The sequence below is a fragment of the Tenrec ecaudatus genome, chromosome 6 (genome assembly GCF_050624435.1).
Source record: "Tenrec ecaudatus isolate mTenEca1 chromosome 6, mTenEca1.hap1, whole genome shotgun sequence".
NCBI lineage: Eukaryota > Metazoa > Chordata > Mammalia > Afrosoricida > Tenrecidae > Tenrec > Tenrec ecaudatus.
In genome coordinates, this window is record NC_134535.1 from 120,759,519 (window position 1) to 120,781,112 (window position 21,594).

Sequence of the window (21,594 nt, forward strand, 5' to 3'; positions counted from 1 at the left end):
GCTGCACAAAGTTGTTGTAGGGACCCGAGTCCATGGCCTGAATCCAGTGAGCACTCCTGGGAGTGCAGGGTCAACTGTCTTCTATCTCAGAACGCAAGGACTTGTCCAGAGAACTACGCTTCTGGCCCACACGTAGTCCAAGATCCTGCCCTGATGATGGCCCAGTGAGAGAGAGAGGGGTGGGGTGGGGTGGGGGTGGGGTGATGTGTGTGTGTGTGTGTGTGTGTGTGTGTATGTGTGTATGTTTGCTTCACAAAGGTAGCACACCTGGCTGGGCAATTGTGCAATCTGATACCACAGGGGGAACATTTATTCCTGAGCTCAACCTGTGATCAAATTCTGCCCTGAAGCTCAAGGCTTAAGTGTCCTTGAAACTTGGGTCCAAAAGAAAGACAAACACACTAACTGGCACTTCTCAGCACCAGCCAGACATCATGTAAAAACCAGAAAGAAAAAAAAAAAAGGAAGAAGGTCAGAAAAGACCCAGAGCAGGGTCTATCTGGTAACCTGAGTGACAGCTGCACAAACCGGCCTTCAGCACACTGGAAGCCTGGTTAAAGTAAGGAGATCCTCCCACCTGTATGCGATTTTGTTCCTTACAAGTCATTTGTTAAGGTAGACAGCTGGGCCCTTTCACAGGAGTCCCTGGGTGCTACAAAATTCAGCAGGATCTGCTGACAAGATGGGTCCACATGGAGTCACCTGTTGATCGGAACACACACACACACACACACACACACACACACACACACACACACACAACGGGCCATTGAAAGCTCAATGGTGCCCCCTCTTCCCCTGACATGCATGGGGTAGCCATGAGTTGGAGCGGGTTTGATGGCCTGATTTGGTCTGTAGTTGGTGACCCTTTGGCAAGGGCGACTGCATCAATGAGAAGCAGCAAGGGTCCTTTTCTGAATGATCACACAATCACAATTTAGGGCCAGTGAGGCAGGGTAACCTTTGCTAGGGGAAGTGGGTCCATTGGCCGCATGGGACACTTACTTCGTATTTCACTTCTGTTTCCATTTGATTGTTAAGATGGTTAAGAACGGACCCTGAGAGTTCCCCTTCCCCCCCCCACCACCCCCCCAACTCCCGGGGCCAGGCCATTTTTCAGCCACTTTCAGTGAGAAACAATTACTGAGTTACTGCCCATGGTCATTGCCTTTTCAAGGGATGGTGCTGTCAGCAGGCTGCTTGCTACAACCAAGTGAGCCCATACTCTGCCACAGAGATAAACAAGGGGCTGCTCTCAAGATTGGACTGTGATGGATTCATGATGGGAAACCGCTGTCTCGTGAGCACTAAGCCGTAAGCCTCCAGGTTCTCTGGCGAGGTGGCTTGCGGGTAGGTCCAGTAGGTCTGCAAGGAAGAGAAAGGAAGTGGAAAGGGAAGGAAGAGCCCATTCTATCAACAGTCTTGGCAGCAAAGACGTTGCGCAAGAGATTTAGCAATAATGAGCGGAGGAAACAAGGCGGCAGCAGTTGTATGTTGTACACTGTATATATAATGAGTGTTCATAAGAGGCACGTCTGCAGTGGACACCCTCTCTCTAGCAGTTCACAAATGTCTATTTTCCCAGGGGTTGTGAACTGGGTGGGGTTGACCACTCCCCAAGGTGGTCTAGACCGGCATGTCTGTACCAACGCCCACCTTCCTCAAAAGCCTACAGAACCGAGGCTAGGGAAGCCTCAGACTCCCCGCAAGGTCAGAGAGGCCTAGAGCAAGAGGCCCGAGACACAGGCGCTGGCAGGGCAGGGAGGCGCAGCCTGCACCTAGAAACGCAAGGCCCTGGCAGAGAAGCAGGGACAGTTTGGGGAGAAGTGCAAATGGCCCCCTTGCTGGAGTCCTGTTGGGTTCCGGAAGTTTAGGCTTTTCACAAATGCTGATGCACAAAAGCCCAGCAGTAAATCAGAGGCAGCCAGAGTGAGGAGAAAATGAAGGTCTGGGGTCTTGGGCAGAATAATTCAAATAAATCCATCTACTTACATTTGAAAATATCTTCGCCCGATTGCTCCATCTCACACTTAAACCACGTTGCTGAGAATCCTAACCTTCTCTCCTAACCATCTTCTCTTGAAACAAACAACTCTGATCAGTGGGTTGTAAACACAAATAATGAGCCTTTCCTCCCATCCATAAGAGATGACTTTGGTTTGTTTTTCTAGGCCCGGGGATGAGTGTACACTCAGTCATGCTCACTGGGCTAGCCCCGAGGGACAACACACTCAGGTTAGAGAATGGAAGAGAGTATTGGCTCAGAGAAGTGTGGAAGAGAAGGTGGGATCCCGAGCAGAAGGTTGAAAGCAGCAACACAAACAGGAAACCTGAACATCTGTTGCAACACTGTTCAGAACACCAAAAGGTAGAAACAATGTCGAGTTTCATTCATAGATAAACAGATAAAGTGGAATACGGTATAGTCGGAGTTAGAATATTACTCCTCCATAAAGAGAAATGAACTATTGATATGTGCTACTGCATGAATGCACCTAAGGGATCTAGTGGCCTAATGGTTCAGCAGCCAGCTGCTGACTGGGAGAGCAGCAACTTCAAACATAGCAGCCAGTCCGTGGGAGAAAGAGGAGCAGTCTGCTCCCCAACAGCGGTGATGACACAGCCCGGGAAACCCTGTGAAGCAGGTCCATGTCATCCTGTAAGATGGACTGAGCTCCATGGCAAGCGGGCTTGGGTTTGGTTTTCGGGTGAATCTCGAAAACATGCAGAGTAACATACATTGGTCACAAAAGGGGTAAAGCCGGTATATTCCCACTTGCATAATTTACCTAAAATGGGTAAATGTATAAGGACCAAAGTTTATGAGTAGTTACTATGCGTGGTAGAGAGAAGACAAAGAGATACCACTGTTTAGCAGGAGAAAGACTGAAAACAGTTGAACCAGTACAGGGGGAGATGCTGCCTTTCTGTAGAAAGGCTGGCCCCAGGCTTCATGAGCAGAGCAGAAAGTCTTGGAAACCCTATGAACGGTTCCACTTTGTCCTATAAGGTCACTTTGTCCTGTAAGGTCACTTTGTCCCGTAAGACTGCTAATAGTCTTACTAATACTCAGTGGTTATACATCGTATTTTTAGGTTTTAAGCCTAAAATAACAACCACAAAATCCAAACCAGTTGCTACCAAGGCAATTCTAAGTCATGTGCTTCACAGAACTGCATTAAGTAGCTAAGCAATTAACCTTCTGTGTCCACCAGGGATTCCAAGACCACAACGGACACTTAAAATAATGCCTAGCTAATTTCAAAAGTTCTCTTTAACTAATACTCATGGGGCTTCCTCTGCTGCACACGGTGCTGGACACTAGAACTACAGTGGACTTTGGCCTTCAATGGGCTTTCACTCTACTACAGATGATAAACAAACCACAACCTGCCCACTGCCAAAACAGACGTGTTCGAGGGAATGGGAACGGCCTGTGAGATGGCCTTCCAATGACAGGCTGGTTACCAGGCAGAGAAGGAGCCAGCCGGAAATTCCAGGCACAAGGTTCATTACCTGGTTTCAGAGAAGAGACAGGTCAAGTTGGAACACTGCTTAGGAGGAAGTTGGAGACAATACAAGAGAAGTAGGCTCTAAAGAGCCTTGACTGTCAACTGTCATAATGAGCTGGTTTCATCCTGAACTGCAGCATAATCAATTTTTTTTAATGGAAGGGTCAATCCTAGTTTGATTGGAGAGGGCAGGTAGTGAAAGAAGAAAGACCAGACAGCAGGCAATGGAAGGTTCTGCAGCCAGAAGAAATACAGTGACGGAGTAAAGAGAAAGCAGAGTGAGAGATGTCAGGTGTGGGGCAGGAGGTTGCCTCGCGGGTCAGAGGAGACAGCACCTCTGTCCTCCAGGTGCTTAAGACCCATAACCCTGAAGCAGCACTAGTGGACAAGTGTGTCGGTGGCCGCATGTAACCGTGCCAGGGGCCAAAGAAGAATCACCACTTGCTCCTCTTACTCCTGGATGGCTGCTTGCAGGAGCACTGGCTTTAAGTTGGCCTTTGAAGAATGACATAGAAGTGACTTGGCAGAACTATTCATTGACTAGCCTTCTTTTGGCTGTTCTCCCCTGTGGGTCATATCCTGAACAGTTTTATTTAGCTCTGTCTTTATGGTACAAGGCTCTTAGATGGGATCGTGTAACAGAAACCTCCACCAAGAAAAGTGGTCATCTCTCACATTCATCCTGCTCATCAGCCGCCTTTTGGAAGAGCCTAGCCTGTGTGGGCAAAATAAATAAATAAAAACAAAATCATAATAAGGCTTTGACAGGCGAGCAGCACACGGATCCAGCCAGAGAACTCTCGGAGACACCTGTTTTTCAACACAGCAGCTGCTCACACGGTCGAAGCCTGGCACAATCTGGTAATGAGAAAGAGTTCTCTTCCAGAAGAACCCAACAGAGGCAGAAATGAGCAATGTGAGGATGTGGAGAGAGATTCGAGTAAAATGCGACACATCATCCAACCCTGCTCAGCTGAGCCTGGCAACTGGGATGCTGGTTTGTTTATGGAGAGGTTGTTTACCTACTCACCCAAGGATTTTAAGGCGTAAGCAGCCTTTATATACTTAGGGTATTATCACAGACTGACTAAAGCTGTTTGAAGTTTGGTGGGTTCCTGCCAAGCACCTCTTCCTTTGAGCCAGATTGAAAGTTAAAGCAGAACATAGCCCAGTTTGAAATGTGGACACTCTGGCTGGAAAACATAAACCCCCGTTAGCGCACCTCTCTCACTTCGTTCCCTAGTAAAGACGCCCACCCATGCACACGCGCATCATACTCAAGACCCGCCAACCTATAAACACCGCAGGCCAATCATTCCATCGCTACAATATGGACCCATTACCTTTTCAGACCAGACCAGGGAGATGCTCTTAGAAACAGCTTGCTAACAGCCCTTCACATTGCTGTTTAACAATCCGTTTATAGCCCGTCCCCAAAAGCCAGCCCTCCAAGGAGAGATTTTACATTTATATGTAAGGTATCCTTGCCACAGCAAGGCTTGGCTTTAAGCAATCTTTCACTCTGTAAGCTAGAAAACAGGTTATACCATCATTTCTGTAATTTACAACCCTGGGATCATGCAATGCATGTGCAGATATGCCAGCAGAGTCCAAGTACAAAGCACAATGGTGCCCGAGTCAGCAAGAGCAACACCATAAAGTCTTGACTAGAGAGAGTAAAAATAGTACACAAAGGGATCAGTCAGCTACCCACTCACTGTTCTACCTAGGAAGTGCTAATTCTAACCTCTAGTTCCTGAGGTTGAAGCTCCAGTATTGCTGTCTGTACATGGGAACCTCTCCCTAACCCATTGAGGCTACTTTCTGGGCTTGGGAATACGTAGTAAACCTTCAGCACACTGCAACTTTGAAATCACTGATGTGCACAAACGCAGACCAAGAGTACACCTGAAAGTCTCCATGTCCCCAAAGCCTCGTGTGTGTGTGTGTGTGTGTGTGTGTGTCTTGAGGCCACAGGGACCAGAGGAGGGATTGCCATTTTGGCAAATGGTAGACCAGAAGTGCTAAGCCTGGTCAGCTGCCCATATGCAGCCAGCTGGACCAATGACCTGTGTCACCCTGCCTAGTATGTCACCAGAACCTCCCCAAAGAAGCATAATCACGCCAATTGAGACCCTACTTAGAATCCCAAACAGAGCCCTAATAACATGAGTAATGACAAAAGAATCTCAAGGATACAAATTGGGAAGCCAATGCTGTGAAGGGAATTCTGTCCCATGATCCATTTGGCACTTAACCTTGCAGTGATCAAGCATGTGTAGGTAGCATTAAGGTAACTGGACTCTGCAGGTCAGGAGAGGGAAGTACCCAAATAAGAAATCGGCTGTTTAATGAACTTGCTTTCACCTATAACCTAGATATAAACCAACCAAGACGCTTTGAAAACTCTATTCTCATCTACCCACACCGCCTCCACGGTGAACCTTTAAATACCACAGCTGAAATGGAAAGGTACAACAAAACTCTCTTTCCCTTAAATCAGACTACTCAACATGATGGCTAACCACAAAAGCGCACACAGGCAATCCCCCATCTGAGGGAAGTTCCATTTGGCGAATTTACTAAGCTGGTTCAAGACAAGCAAATTCTCTGCAGAGCTGGTCAACATTAACAGAGCCTTGAGCTGTTGGAACCACCTCTTCCCCCTTTGCTGGTATAATAGGGGCTTCCAATGGAGTCGACACAGCTGTCCAACTGTCTCTTTCTTCCTTGTGTAAGGAGATTCTCCCCCTTGGGCCTATCTGCACCTGTCAGGGAGAGCATACCACCTAGAGCCTAAAGGTGATAAAGACACAGACTGCTACTAATGTCGGACTCCCTGCTCAGAGTCTCAGGGTAGATAGCTTAGGCAAACCAAGGTGCCAGGAAGGGTGGGGGCATGTAAGGCAAATGTTCTCATAGGTGCCCTACTTGAAATGTAACCCAAAACTCGGGTCCCTCTGCCCAGCCCCTGCCTGTCTGGGTGAAAGTTAAAGATACTCTCCAAGCACGCTGGAAAAGATTAGAGGCTCATCACTCCAGCCTTCCTGGGCTCACCAACATCCCCCCCTGGATTCTATTGTGTTCAAAAGCAGTGCCTGACCTACGACTGACCGTCAGCCATTGCCACCCCTCCAGGGACCCTCACAGGACCATGGAGCCTCAGAGACGCAAAAAACACCACCAGAATCCAAAATTCAGATGGGAGCCTTTGTTTCTCTAGTTCTCTTACCTTTCCAACTGGTCTGATCTCTCCTTCCACCTCACCCTGAAGTGTCAGAGTCAGCAGACTGAGGGGAGGCCCAATCAGTGGCACAGAAACACACAAGGAGCTGGCCCTGGGCCAGGGGATCGGCAGTGTGGTCAGTCAAATCAGGTCATTCAGGTCTCAAAGTCAGGGAGAGAGAAGGAGGCCAACCCAGACTGGGGACCTTGACTCTTCACATTTTATCACAAGAATGATGACTCTCCCACCGTGCCATCTCATGTTGTAGGTCAGCCGGACCCAAAGGGGAAAGTGAGAGTGAATCCTGACCTGCAGTCCCCCCACCCACCCCAGGCCATGACTGTCACACCAGACCCGCTAGTCTGCATAGACACTGGTCTCAACAGCACAGCGCCACAGCCAAGTGAACTCATGACATGGATTTTGCTAAGTTCCCAGATTTCAAAGTCAAAAGGAGGCCATGGAAACACACCGTGGATTCAGTCCTCCAGACTTTCCATCCCCCAAAACCGAGCCTGCCAATGCCTGCACAGGGGCGTGGGTGTAAGCAAGGAGGACACGAGAAAAGCAAAGCAAAGTCATTTTTGTATTTTGGGGTGCCCAGCCTGTGATCACAAATCAATGTATGAAAACAATTAGCTGAACCATATTGGAAAAATCACAACTGAAGCTACCATGTGATTTCGCTCTGGCAAGAAGCTGGTCAGATGGTCAAGAATAGTCTGGGAAATTCATTCTCGAAAAAATGAAGTAGCTAAAGTTGAGACAAGGTTTCTTCCCTAGTCTAAGTTCTTGAGGGCAGTTAAGGATCCAAACCTACTGCCGCCGTGTCAACTGTAACTCACAGCAACCCCAAGGAACAGAGCAGACTTGCCCCATCAGACTCCCAAGGAGCAGCTGGTGAGGTCTAATTGCTAAGCGAGTTCCTTAACCATTGAACTGCCAAGACTTCTCCAGTCTAGGAAAGCACTTAGGTACCCCAATTCTACCCTTCTTTCTCCTATACCCCCTTTAATAAAATCTCTATTCTATTTCCTCTGATACATAGACTTGGTCTGAGCATGCGTTAGTAGGTTTCAGACAACACAAATGCTAAATTCTTAAGTTGACCTCTATCTTCCATTAAAGACCCCATACCTGTTCGGTACCAGGCCTGGGTAAGTGGGCAGGTTCCGTCTTTCTTTCTTTCTCATTGCCCCGCCTAGCCTGAACTTCAGCAGCCACACCTAGATTCACACTTTCACTAGGGAAGTGTCTGGGGAAATGGGTATCTTCAAAGACAGTCTGTGCTGAATTGGGGTGGATTCTTTCACTAAAGGCTGATCTATCTGGAGCTTGCTTCTTCCAGGAAATACTCTGGATTGGGCATCTCCTATTGGTTATTCACATACAAGGGATGTAAGTGAGGCAGAGATGCCTGACCTCATCACCCAGGTAAGTCTTAAGTTAAACACCCACTGGAACCTGCTGGAACGCGTTCAAATCAGCTCTGAAAGAAAATCAGAAATTTTCACGTGGACTTTCAGGAAAGAGTTTTGAGTTCTTTTCAAACCCATGGCCTCTTTTCTAGAACAAATTGAAGGCACGCACAGGGATCTGCTACACAGGCTCAGAGGATGAGGCTGACACCTCACCATCGCTCAGAAAGTGGGGTTTCCTGTTAACATTGCTATGTCATCTTCTCACGTGTACAAATAAAGGAAAATCAAGAAATTGATTTTAAGTCGATGACAAAAGGAATAGAGCTACTGAAGAGCGAATACTCCAGTCCCTTAAAACCCACTGCCATCGGTTCATTTCTGACTCATGGTGATCCTATAAAGGAGTTTTCAGGCTGTGAATATTTACCAAAGCAGCCTTACCTTATACTCAAGGATGGCTAGTGGGTTTGAACCCCCAACCTTGAAGGTAAGAGCCCAATGACTAACCTACATCATCTCATCGATCATTTACATACCAAAGGAAATTGGAAAAATTCCTTTCACGCCCATTAAGAAAAAGAATATAGCCACCGAGTAGTGACACTTCAGTCCTTAACCTCTTCTAAACCTGAAGTTTCCCCTCCCACCCCCAAAGTTACAAATTTGGCTTTTTCAAACTCTTCCGTGTAATTAAACTTCTACCAAGAGGCATCTGCTCCCTGGTGAAACTGGAAATTCACCACCCCGCAGAAAACAGTGACTGTTCTGTGGTCAGACAGACACACATGCTCCTGTTAGACAAAAGCAGATGAAAGAACTGATGCTCCTTTTCAAGTCTCACCCTGGTCATAAATAATAAGCAACTCTATGAACAAGAGGAGCCCTGAGTAGCTTTGAATAGTTGAGTGCTGAGTAATAACGCAAGTTGGATTCACTGTACAGTACTTCCAGACGTAGGGACTTGATTTTCTTTCTTGGTTTTTCTTTCATCTCTGCAAACTGATTTGGAGCCATACTAGAACTGGAAGATGTAAGAGAGCGTTTTGCTGTTTGCAATGGCAGTTCATTTCTCCTGTTGTTGAGGCTCGTCCTCAATTAAAGTGAAGCATTCTCCTCAGCACTGACGGAGTGACGTCAGATCCGTGAGGAAGTCAACGCGAGAGTGACAAGAGCACTGTGTGGCGAGTGAGTGACCAGACTTAGGAGCCCTAGTTTTGGGGTCGGATGGTGCCATGAACCAGACATGTGAATTGCAGCCAGGCAATGGACATCTCTGGTCTTTGGGTTCTCCTGTGGATTTGTGAAGGTAGAGGACTAGAAAATGCTAGTTCCTTCTAGTTCCCTAGGTTGTGAAGGATATCCCCAAAGGGGAAAAGATCTAACTGAGGCAGCTAAGTCACTGCATTGGGTAATTTACATAGCACACTTAATCTTCCCAACAAGCCTCAGAACACGCTAGCGTGGGTTCCAATTCACGGTGACCCTGAGTTGGAGCATAGAACCACTGCCTGGGGTGTTCTTGTCTGTCATCTCTGTTGAAGATGCTTAGCAGGTCTTTCTTCCACAGTGCCACTGGGTGGGTCTGAACTGCTCACCTTGAGGTTCCTTAAAGCACAAACCAGGTAACCAACAACTCTGAGAGGCAGGTGGTTCTACTATTTCAGACAAGTTGACAGGTTTGAAGGTGCATAACTCGAACACATTTTAAGGTCAAGGGCCAGAATTCACACTCGAGTCTGCCTACCCGTGTCTAAGCTCCTCCCAATATGCCCTCCACAGTTCAGCAATGGCATAGAGGCCTCTTCTCAGGCACACACACTCCCCTTAGTGAAACTGGGTTTGCAGAGAACAGCCGAAAAACCATACAAGGCAGAATCAACTATTGGCAATGAGAACTGCATTGTGGCAACACTGACATCACTGAGCACATCCACCGAAGCAGCACTCACACCAGTAGAGCAACGTGTCCTTTTCAGGCCATTCAGGAAATGAGATCGTTTTCCGTTTGTCTGGCTCCCACAAACAAAGGGAAAATACCATCAGGGAGCACACGGGACTGCTGACGTGCAGACAGACGTACTGGAATAGCTCTGTGGTATCTTCGGTGGGGAGTAAAAGTGCTTTCCACAAGTCATTCATCCAGATAAATGAAACTTGGCTTTTTAAAACTGAGTATTTCTCATGTCGTATTTTGATGGGTATCTCCCTGAGACGCATTACCTTCTGTCCTCACTTCCTAACCTCTGTCTTTAACTCAGAGGGCATACCAAGGAGCTTCAATAGCATCTGTCACTGTGTAGAGCCAGCCACGCCAAGGGGTTCATGCCTACGGAGGAGCCCCAACAAGGAAGGAGCAGTTAAGGCTGGCTCTGAAGGCTTGCCTGCTTCCTATGTTCTCCCTCTGCCACGTCATCATGAGCCCCAGACAGAATGCCTGATGTTTAACTCTGGTTCACCTACACTGACCAAATCCCACAGATCTCCGTTTCCCCTGCTGTTCTATGATCATGTCCAATGCTGCTTTCCAAATTCATTTGCATCCCCTCCACAAGCTCTCCCCTTTCTGCCCCTGAAGGCTCTTCCTCAAATCGGTTCAAATTCAGATGGCCAGAATACAGTCTTGAGTCAAATAAAGTGAGACAAAATTCTTCATTACCATCAAGAGCAATTTCAATCAAGTGTTGGGCAAACGCCCAGGAGGGTCAGGGTACCATAACACAGGAGCGAGGAAGAGATGACTCTTTGAGTGATAGAAGGAAAAAAGGAGGGAATGCTTGAAGAGATTCCATCCCTAGAAACCACACAGGATGCTAAAGATGTACCTGATGGGTGGCATCTAAAACAATTTTCCTTTTTTAATTTGTGGTTCATGGATCCCTGTGAAAAAAAACTTTTAAGAGAAAGGCCACTGAGGCAGGAGAAGAGTCTGGCCAGTGGGTGCTACACAGCAAGGACAGGTGTCTGGCCCCAGGCTGGCAGCAGGAGAAGACTTCCCGCCCCTTACTGAAGCAGTAAGTAGGCACTGGGGAAAGAAAAAGATGCGCAACGAGAGAAAACACAGGTTTCTGAGAGAAACCCAAAGGGCCCCAAATGAAAACCATAAAAAGGAAAATAAGTATCACTCGAGAGCATCAGGGATTGTTAGCAAAATGGAAAGTTTGCTCCAAAACAGGGGGTTCTGTGCAATCAAGGGCTGTCCATACACACAGTGGACACAGCTGGGATCAGTCCACCCTCAGAAGAGGCCAGAGCATCAGGGACACTTGGGCCCTCTGGGAGCATCTCTGCCAGCTCCGTCCCTGCCTCTCATCTCACGTGGCCCTCCAAACCAGCCCCCTGCCTCTTAGTTCCCCAACTTTCTCCAGAGGTGGCTGCACTTCAGACCTGTATTGTAGTTAGATGATACAGGCTTAGCTAGCTTTGTCACTTACAGCCTGAGGGATTTGAGTCCCGTCTCTTTCTGGAATTCAGTTTCCTTATATGTTAAAGAGGGAGGAAGCCTGCATCCCTGAAAGACTTGTAAAGATCGTTCGAGATAAACGTAGATAAACTATCTAGTATGATGACCAGCATAGCCAATTCAAGCCCACTGCCAGTCAGTAGTTTCCCACAGAGAAGGTTTCCCAGGCTATAAACTTTTACAGGATCAGACAGCCTCAGCTGCCTCTGGAGGGGTAGGTTTGAACTGCCAATCTTGTGGTTAGGAAGCCAACACCTAACCCACTATGCCACCAAGGCCACAAGCTGATAATGATATTCCATAAACGATGGTGATGCTGGTGAAGGAGAAGAATGGAGGCAGGAAGTAAAGAAGGAAGAAGCCAGAAGGAAGTCGGTGGAACCAGAGGAGGAAGAAGACAGTGCACTGTAAGTAGTAAATCACGACACAGGGGTGATGCCATTGGTGAGGGCTTCGGGGTGCCACCTGCTAAACCACCAGACACCTCTAATGACACAGCCCTGACAGAGGTCCCCAAATGCAAGTGTCCCACGCGTTCCCTAAGCACAGGCCGGAGAGCAGTTCTGCTCCTCTGGGGTCTACCCACAACAACCCTGGGGAACGAAGCCTTCCTCAGCCAGCCTCCCACCCCTACTCCCAAGAAGTCCACATCAATCACGGAGACAAAGGCCAGGAATGGACTGAGCATGCTGACTGCCTCAGAAGGAACAGTTCTCCAGCAAATGAACCGAGCAAATGATTTCTTGGTAGTGGTGTTTTAAAGCACAGGGAACAGACTTCCGGCACCTGGTAACACTCATTTCTAACCAGCAGTCAGTTTTGCCTACTCACTGGGGCTTAGCCTGAGGTGCCCCAGTGAGCAACACTTTATTAGTCTGGTTCCTGTATGTTCAGAAAAATCAATAAAGAATGTGCTTGTGCTTTAATAGGCTATAATTCTAACTCCTCGCTAATTTAGTCTAGTCTCTCTCACCAGTCACTCTGGAGTGGGACCTCTGAGTAAACTCTCACGCCTTACCCGCGCAGAGACTGGTTTCCAGTACACATACCCAGTGACAGACAAACACACGCAGTGATGGCCTCTGCTGGGAACAAGCTACGGCGCTTTCTCTAAAGTAGCATTCCCTGTGTAAGCCGGTGCCCCAGGGGGCTGGATTTGAAGCTGGCTCACACAGCTGAGACACTAAGGGCAAATTCTAAAAATCAGCAATACAATGAAACAGCTCTTCATGTAACTCCCAGAACCCCTTTGCACCTCTGACCCTTGCCCTTCCTTGGTATGAGGAAGCACAGCTCAACTAGGATTTACAGAATCTGCCAGAGTTCAATGCTTCTCATGCCCACAATTGCGCTAGCTTCTCCCTATGGTAGGATACTTTCCATAGCTACTTCTCAGAGCTTGGCAGCCAGCTTCTTGATTTATACTAGTTCAAAGAGATGGCTTTCTACACACAAATGAAGCTCTGGGCTTAGCTGTCCTGGATAAAAGAACTGAAGGAACCTAGTGGTGTAGTGGTGATTCATTGAGCTGCTAGCTGCAAGGTCAGCAGTTTGAAACCACCAGCTACTCCAAGAGAGAAATGTGAGGCTTTCTACTCCTGTAAAGAGTTCCAGTCTCAGAAAGCCATAGGGACAGTTCTACTTGGTCACTACGAGTCAGAAAAGACTCGATGGCAGTGAGAGAGGAGGGGCCCAAAGATGGCTCAGAGGGCATCTAAGAAGGACCACTGCTTAAGCTCAATGCAGAAAGGACAGCCCCTCGTAAGTAAGCTGCAACTAGGACTGCAGCAAATAAATACAAATTTGTCAGGCCCCTCTCCTTTCATCCCCTCCCTCCTACCACTTCCTCTCCTCACACCTGACAATCCCCCCTCAGCCCCCTGCTCCCACACACACCATCTTCCCTGGCACATACCGCATGCCCTCATACCAGCTGGCTTGTGATTAAAATGGACCAGGCTAGGAAGTGCCAGAGAGGGTGAAGCCTATTTGTGTATCAAATTCCCTTGGCCTTTTATAGGGATGCACCAAGGACCCAGAGAGTGGGGTGCGGTGACCTGAGTATAAGAGGCCTGTCTTATACTAAACCTGGCTCTGTCACCATTCAGCTGAAGCTAACAGATAGGCTCTCTGGTCCTTCTCTATCTTTCTCTCAATATATATATAAAGTAGCTTGGCTCTATTGATCTCCAAGGTCTTCCAACTCTAAAAGTCAAAACAACTCTTAAAAAGGAAAAAAAGGAGTGGGTGGGTGGGTGTTTTTCTCTAATTTACTGTCAGAAAAACTAGGGAAAAGTTAGAAGACAGCTAATCGAATCTAAACCTGTTACAGTGATTTCTCTAGGCTGGTTATTTTATCTTTTATTGGTTGTTGTTGTTGTTGTTTTTCAATGCAAAAACTTTTTTTTGAAAAGTTTTGGTAAAATACTAAAAGGGACTGCTACACAAAATGTCTACTAGTCATATTTCGGGGGCAGACTTTCAGTGAGTGCTCTAGCTCTCTCCTCAGAGACCAGCCCTGGGAAACACTGGATGTGGATGAACCTGGTATGTCATCCTGGATGGCGGGGAGAAGAGCACGTGGACCAAGTCTCACTTCAAATCCGCAAACATCACTGGGAAACCTTGCTCACTAGGTGCCAGAACACAGATAATCGGCAACCCCAAAGAGTTCAGAGTCCACTAGGGGAGACCAAGAGAGACGTCTAGTTAATAGACAATTTTTTGAAAAGAAATTCTTTCCCGTTAAGAACGATGGGTGGTGGTAAGGGCAGCAGAGACCGAGGAGGCAAGGCAAAGGACAATTCTGTGACTGTTTTGTATTCTGAACGACCCTGGCCGACTAAAGCACTGTGCCAAGTCTGGCAAAGGGTTGTGTCTGCTGGGCCATAAGCACTTTCCGCTGCAACTTGGCTGAACTTAAAAACTGAACAGGTGACCTGAAGGCGAAGGCTGATAATGGAAAAGACAGGCTCTTCCTTCCTGCTGGGACCAGCAGTCAGCTAGGCAACCCTCTTTAAAAAAAAATCACTTGCCTTTTTATTTAGATCAGTGACCCTTGCCTTATGTCTGAACCGCCCCCAAATGGCCAGGAATTGAGAGATTACAGCTCTCATGATGAGCATGACAGACAGGGTTCCCAGGAGAGCGGGCCACTGCAGGGAGATAATGGCACTCTCAAAGTTCCCATGATGCCTGGGCGATAAGTTTTGGTGACCTTGGGCTAGTCTCTCCTCTCCCTTTGGATCCCACTGTAAAAATTATCTGATATTAACGTCCCTAGGTGACTGAGGGGAAGACGCTTATAAAGCAAAAAAAGAAACACTTGGGCCCTTAGAGGCATGTCATTGTCAGCTGCCACCACATAGAAAATCATGACAAAGGTGTCACTCATTGACTGATTCAGAAACTTTCACCTTGAAAACTCCACCTAAATGATACACAGCTGCTCTTTCCTAGCAGCCCAGACAGAGCCCAGAAGTAAACAAAGCACTTCCCTCTGCGGCTGCCCCTGGGCAGGCTCCTCTGGGCTCCATCAGAGGACCAGCTGCTGAGGAATTTACTGCCTGCTGACCAGCTGCCTGTAAGAAAGGAGGGTGGACAGGCGAAGCAGGCTCCAGGAGTGGACCAGGGTGAGCGAAATCACAGATAGAAAGCTCCCTGAGTCATGTGTCATCAGTAGCTCCGCTTCATCAGCTCCTCTGTGAAAGCTTCTCACATCCTTCTCCTCTCTCCATGGAGAAGTGTCTTGTTAACTGGACTCCGGAGGCAATCCCAGGACTGGCTTGTGGGTTACCAGCAAATGTATTTTAATTCGGCAGTCTCTGTGCCACAACCCAAGGATAAATGAAAGGGCTGTATACATCACTGGAACGTTTGCAGATGACCCAGAATAGTCCTAGCTCTGGATCCCCTGCTCGAATGATTGGGGAACGGGTGAATTCAACAAACTCCCTGCCGCGATAAACTTCACAGTGTGCACCTCCAGAAAGCTCTCTGCACAAAGATGCCTATGTTGTTTCCAGAAAGAACGGCCTAAACCCCAAAGTGACACAGATCTCCGTGACGAGTGGAGAACCTATCTGTGGTCTAGCTTAGCTACTTAGGAGTTACATGGAACTAAAAGGAAGGACCGACAACGCTGGGGTAGCTTGAGTAACGCAGAAAAGGGCAAAGAAAGATAATAAAAAAGACACACTGATGCCAAGCACGGACATAATTTTATAGCACATGTAAGAACACGTTTGGTTTGGATTGGGGATTGGTTTTACATGTGTATGGAAGGAAAAGGACTTCGAGCCTCACGGTCCCCGGCCCAGTTCTATTGGAAAGGGCCACACAAGCACGCTGCCTCCCGAGTACAGCCATCAGCCCGAGTGCAGATATGCAACCTCTTCATTAAGAGGTACCAGGAAAAGTCAACAGAGGGGATGGCTTTTTGCAGTTTCCACCCTGAAATCACTGCCCCACTGCTGGTCCAGGTTTCCCTGATGTTGGTTGTAGCGTCATATTGCTAAATACAATTTACTGAGTTAATACCCTGTTATTTAGTTACCTCCATTTGTGTTATGAAGTGTCAAGTAAATCAGATTATCCATACCGCAGAATTTGGCCAAGTGTGATGCAGAATCTGATTTCTACCGTAGGAGAAAATGGTTTTGACATTTCAAAGTAACCTAAGTCCTTTACTACAGCACCCCTCCAAGCCCACAGACACACTGCCACCCCCAGGCACACACGGACACAGAAGTCCACCAGTTCCACAGGGTATTTTTTTGTGAGACAAAAACAAAGAAATTCACCTAATCACCCAATCTTTTCAATTCACATCACCAAACCCCTAAAACGCACGAAGCCTTTTCCCAAGAAGAAACACTCAAAATCTAAGTATTAATTAGGATCATCTTACAAGCGAATGTGATAAAATACTGTCCACCAAAACAGAACCTAATTGAAAAGTAGCACAAGGACAAAAAAGATCTCCCTTACTCCCCAGAGACAAGAAAGCAGGCTATTTGTCCATTGTTTCTGTAGTGGCCACTCAATGAGCACATAATAAATAGACCAAGGTCCAAAACAAACAAACTTCAGCAGCTTCAGCTTCACACTCAAGCAGAAGGCTCTCCCACCCGGGTGTTGGCTGAACAGCGAATGCAGTGCACTGGGAATGGATGCAGTGATGGGGAAAAATAACCGGGGTGGGGGGGTTCATACATCATTTGCACCCCCCACACACACACCGTGGCAAACTTTACAATAACTTTTTAGAAGCAACAAACCACAGCCTCGCCAACCTCTATGGATACAAACACGTGCACACACAACAACACGACCTGGACGCCAAGGGCTGCGTTTGCAAAGCATCTACCAGTGTACACTCACAGCCCTGGAAACTCTGGCCAGCGAACCGGGCGATTTCTACTCCTAGACATCCTCCTTCCTCCCTGCACAGTCACAGAGAGAAGGTCACTTTGCCCGGGCATCTAAACAGTTCTTTCCCTCCGTGCAGCTTGGGAGTTTTCTACTTTGGCACTGCTTGCCTTTCCTATATATCGGAGGGATAGAACCATTCGGCAACTTTATGCACCTTAGAGGGGAAAAGGGATTCATTAAGCGTTGCCCGGGCTAAGCTGACACCAGGGCTGTCTCTCCGACCGGCGCTAGTAATTGCAATCGGGGGAGCGGGTGGGAGTGCAGGCTGTCGGCTCCGACCCAGGGAGTCCTGAAAAAACAGAAACGGTCCCATTCCCCATGGGGGCTGGGGAACTTTTCCTTCTAAGGAGACCACCCCTCAGGAACAAAAGTTCCACGGCGGTCGCATGTTGGGTGTAGGAAAGGGGAGCAGGTTTGGGGGTTTCACTTTTTTTTTTCAGCACACTAATTATGGGGGGGGGGCGGGTTTACAGTTCTCAAGACCCCGGGTTGCTCCGGACCAATTGTGACGGGCGCTTCATTGTCAAAAAGCAAGGAGGTGGGATGGAGCCCGAAAAGACGACAGGGGGCTCCGGGGACGGGGGGCGGGGGAGCAGCAAGGTTACACTAAAGGGTACAGCCGCCGCCGCGAGCTGCATCCCCTTCCCTCGCGCCCCAAATAAAGGACTGCGATCCCCGAGCGACTGCAACTGCCCGCTCGCCAGGGGCCGGCACGATCGCCCGGGCGGCGCGGGGCGGCTCGGCGCGGCGCGGCGCGGGGCTCCGGCCCGCGGGAGGGAGGGGGAGAAGGCTGTTACCTTGATGGCACACTGAGCAGGAGTCTCAGACATGTCTCCCAGCGAGAGGGATCAGGAAGTTCTCAGTTTTTTTCCACTTTCCTTTCCTCTCCCCAACCCAGAAATGCTCCACGGCCAGCCGGACGCGGTCATTTAAGAAGTTTCCTCCAGCATCTCTCCCGGCGGCCGCCCCCCGCGGGGGTCTGCGAGCGCGCGAGGCGGCGCGGCGGGCGGAGCCGGGGGGCGCGGGCCGGCGGGGGCGTGGGACCCGGGCCGGAGCGCGGCCGCGGGGTCTGCGGGGCGGTCGCGGCGCGGCGACCTGAGGCGCAGCCCGGCCTCCCGGTCTCTCCTCCCACCCGCGGCCGGCGCGCCCGCCCCCCGCCCGCCCGCCGCGCTCGCGACTGTTTTCCTTCCTGGAAGAGAGAAACTGAAAGGCAGAACTGAGAAAGCTGCCCGCTCATCGATCCGGAGAGTTTCAGGGCAGAACCTGACGCGAATTCCCAGCACCGAGCTCGGCCTCTTAAAGGAGCCACCAGGAAATACAGGCTCGGGTTACAGCCGGCGTCGGGGAGCGGCGGGCCGGCGGGCGTGGGGGAGGGGCCGCGGCGGGGAGCCCGCGCGGGGCCGGGGGCGCGCGAGGAGGCGAGGAGGCGAGGCGAGGCGCGGGGCGGCGCGGCGGGCGTCCTCCACCCGCGGGCCGCTCGGCCCCACAATTGCCGCCCGCCGGGAAGACGCGCTCGGAAAGGTTCCGTCGCGCCCCCCCCTCCCGCGGCCCCCCGCCGAACGAGAGCACAGGTTTTATTGAACGGCCCCCACCTCCCCTCAGCGCTGCCCCCGAGGGCGCGAGGCTCTCGCTCAGTCCACAAGCATTTCCCCCCAGAGCGCCGAGGCGAGGCGGGTAATGACCGACGAGGGACGTGCCGGTAAGGACGCGGACTCGCAAGGAGGAAATGAAACAATAGCCTTTGTTCGGCGGGCCGGCCGCGGCCTCTTTAAGAGGAGCCACCAGGAAGCGGGAGCTCGGGTTACCGGCCTGCGCCCCGGGAACGGCGGGCGGCCGAGCGCCCGAGCGCGACGCCCCAGACAAAGCCGCGCGGCCGCGCCGCGGGGAGGGGGGTTCCCCGGGAAGGGCCGGGTGGGCGCCCCGCAAAGCGCGGCCGCTCGTGGGTGCGGCCTACGGGCACCCGGCCACCCGGCACGCTTCGGGGGAAGGCTGGGCTGCTGGACCGGGAGCCCGGGTGGCGTGGTGGTGATGCGGTGTGTTGCTAGCCATAAGGTCAGCAGTTCGAAACTACCCGCCGCTCGGGGAGCCAGGTGCGGTTTCTACTCCGGCAAAGAGTTCCTGTCCTATCGGAAACTCATCGGGGCAGTTCCACGCTGCCCTACAGAGTCGGACCGTCCTAGGCGACTGCGAGAGGCCACCGGGCAGTCGTCAAAGGCGGTTGAGTTCCACCACCCCACCCCCATTTCGAAATCCACTGTGCATCTAAAGAAATAGCGGCTGCTGCCAACCGAAATGGGTGACTCAACTAGAAAGCTGACCTAACGTGTTCCAGAAGATAATGCACCTACCCAAGAATTTGCCTCTGAGGCCACCATTGGCCACCCAGCCCGCCCTGGCATCCTGCACAGTTGGGGGGGTGTTCGCTTAGAAAGCAGTTGAAGGGAAGTTAAATCTGCTGGAGCTGAAGTTTTAACCATGAGCACATATGGTCTTACCTTCCGATTTAATGTTCAGCTATTTATACATTATAATTCATTATAATTTATACAATGCAATTCATTATAATTATGTTTAAATTCTAAAGCCTACTAAATATGCTTAGAGATTTAATATGTGCATTTGTAGAAGAGTCAAATTATGGAAATACATACGAACAAGGGTGTGTGTGAGTTTGTGTTCACGTTTGCGATATCTCATCAGACCAAGACAGTCCCATCAAATATCAGTCTGTGTAGATGTTGACTCTGATGTTCCATTGCTAGGTTAAATCTTATAAACCTCCATGCCACTTATACATCAATATGATTTGGGGGAAATTTCTATCTCATAAGACTATTGTGTTACATGAGAGAAAATATACAAAATGTTTGGCACATATAGGTTCAATAAATAAGTAGCAACAATTATTTAGCCAAGAAAGAATTAACTTAGAACTTTGATTCTTAACTCCTCGTTTTTTTTGCATGTGACTCCTCAAAAGTACTAATTTGTGCTAGATTGTATGTATTCCACACTAAATATGCAGTATTTCTGCACTAAATTCCACACTAAAATGTACAGCAGCAACTGTGGCAGAAGTTGCATTTAGATGAGAAATTGGCAACTTCTTTCCGTGAAGGCCAGATAGTGAATATTTACAAATATTTGTCTTTGTAAGGAAAAATTGAGGATATTATGCAGTTTATATAATAGAAGAAAAATAATTTATCCAATTTTTGTCAAAAAAATAAAAATACAAAACTTACCTACCCTCTAGCCTATTGCTTCATCCCTCCCCCCTCCCCCCCAGTAACCATCAACGTTTGTTTCTTTGGGTATGGAAGCCTTTGTAGTGGTTTGTCCTATGATTGACTAAGTACTTCACTCAGCATAATGGTCTCCAAGTCCATCCATGTCATGAGGTGCTTCACAGTTTCATCATGAAGGCCACAGAGCAAATGAAGTTCACCATTAACATTAAAGGAAGCATGATGAATTCAACTACTTTTCATAAAGCCCTTTCTGATGAGTATATATAATGAGTAATAGAAATAACCCGAGGTTTCATTAAACACCCTACGTTCACAAGCTTTGTAAATGTGTCCCATCAAAACTTTTTCAGCTTCACGTGTTTTTTAACTTATAATTATGAATTAGGCAGAAGCTTACTGAGATCATAGTTTTATATTCCACAATTCATACACATTCTGATTCAACTCGTTCAAAGCAACCCTTTCAGTATACCATCACACCCTACTTCCGCCCTCTTGCCATCCCTCCTCCCCTAACCCTCTGTATTGTGTCCTGGGGTAAATGCTGCCCTGTTGATCTTAAATGGTTGGTTCTCAATATGGAGGTGAGTTCAGGTCCACAACCGAGGGGTGGGGGAAGGGCCATTGTCTTGACCCCACTAGTCCCTGTTTGACTTAGTGTCAAACTATGGTATCTTTGGTGATTTTGAATTTTATTCCACATTTTTCTCCCAGTCTACACAGGACTTTCAGAGCACTTGGTAGTGGAAGCTGGGCACCATCGAATTCTTCTGGTCTCAGAGGTACAGAAACAGATGCTTGGGTGGACCGGTTAGCCCATTGGACTAATTGTTTCCATGTGTATTTTGATTTTCATCCCTCTTTTTTCCTCTGGCTAGGAAAAGACAAATAGTGGCCCATTAAATGGCTGCACACAAGCTTTTAGGGCCTTTGTGAGACTTGCCAAATTAGGATGCAGCACATGGTCTTTTCTACTCATATTTTTATCATTAATTGTAGCACATCATAGCAGATTCCGCTTCAGGTTGTACTAATTAGTGTTTTCCCAACTTCTTTGAAAATATTTTCTTCTATAATTGTTCTATCACATTATCCACGTAACTTAATTCTTTAGAAAATTTCAGCTTTACACTGATTCTTTGAATAGCAACTCAAAAACCACTGTAACATCTGTTGATTCATCAAGAGCCAACAAAAATGACTCAATATCATTTGTTGAGGTTCTGTCCAGTTAACTCAATTCTTCAAGCTACTATTGCCCCTCCAAGTCTAATAAGGCACAAGTTTATTT

The 21,594-nt window shown here is 48.6% G+C and overlaps 1 protein-coding gene and 1 long non-coding RNA gene across 7 annotated transcripts in view; one reads left to right on the forward strand and one right to left on the reverse strand.

Annotated features, from left to right (window-relative positions):
- The window catches only part of ETV6 (ETS variant transcription factor 6), a 294,712-nt gene extending 276,447 nt beyond the window's left edge, over nucleotides 1-18,265 (reverse strand). For 2 of the 5 annotated variants that reach the window (XM_075552060.1, XM_075552059.1), the window contains exon 1: nucleotides 17,850-18,260. In XM_075552060.1, coding sequence (XP_075408175.1) covers nucleotides 17,850-17,882 — 33 coding nt within the window. In that variant the 5' untranslated portion in view covers nucleotides 17,883-18,260. Of the gene's footprint in view, nucleotides 1-17,849 lie in introns of all 5 variants that reach the window. The other 3 variants (XM_075552062.1, XM_075552061.1, XM_075552063.1) reach the window with 3 other exon arrangements.
- Nucleotides 18,090-21,594, forward strand: part of LOC142450298 (uncharacterized) — a 58,076-nt gene continuing 54,571 nt past the window's right edge. The window contains exon 1 of one of the 2 annotated variants that reach the window (XR_012784929.1): nucleotides 18,090-18,751. This is a non-coding gene — a long non-coding RNA (uncharacterized LOC142450298). Of the gene's footprint in view, nucleotides 18,752-20,436; nucleotides 21,086-21,594 lie in introns of those variants that run through there. The other variant, XR_012784928.1, reaches the window with a different exon arrangement.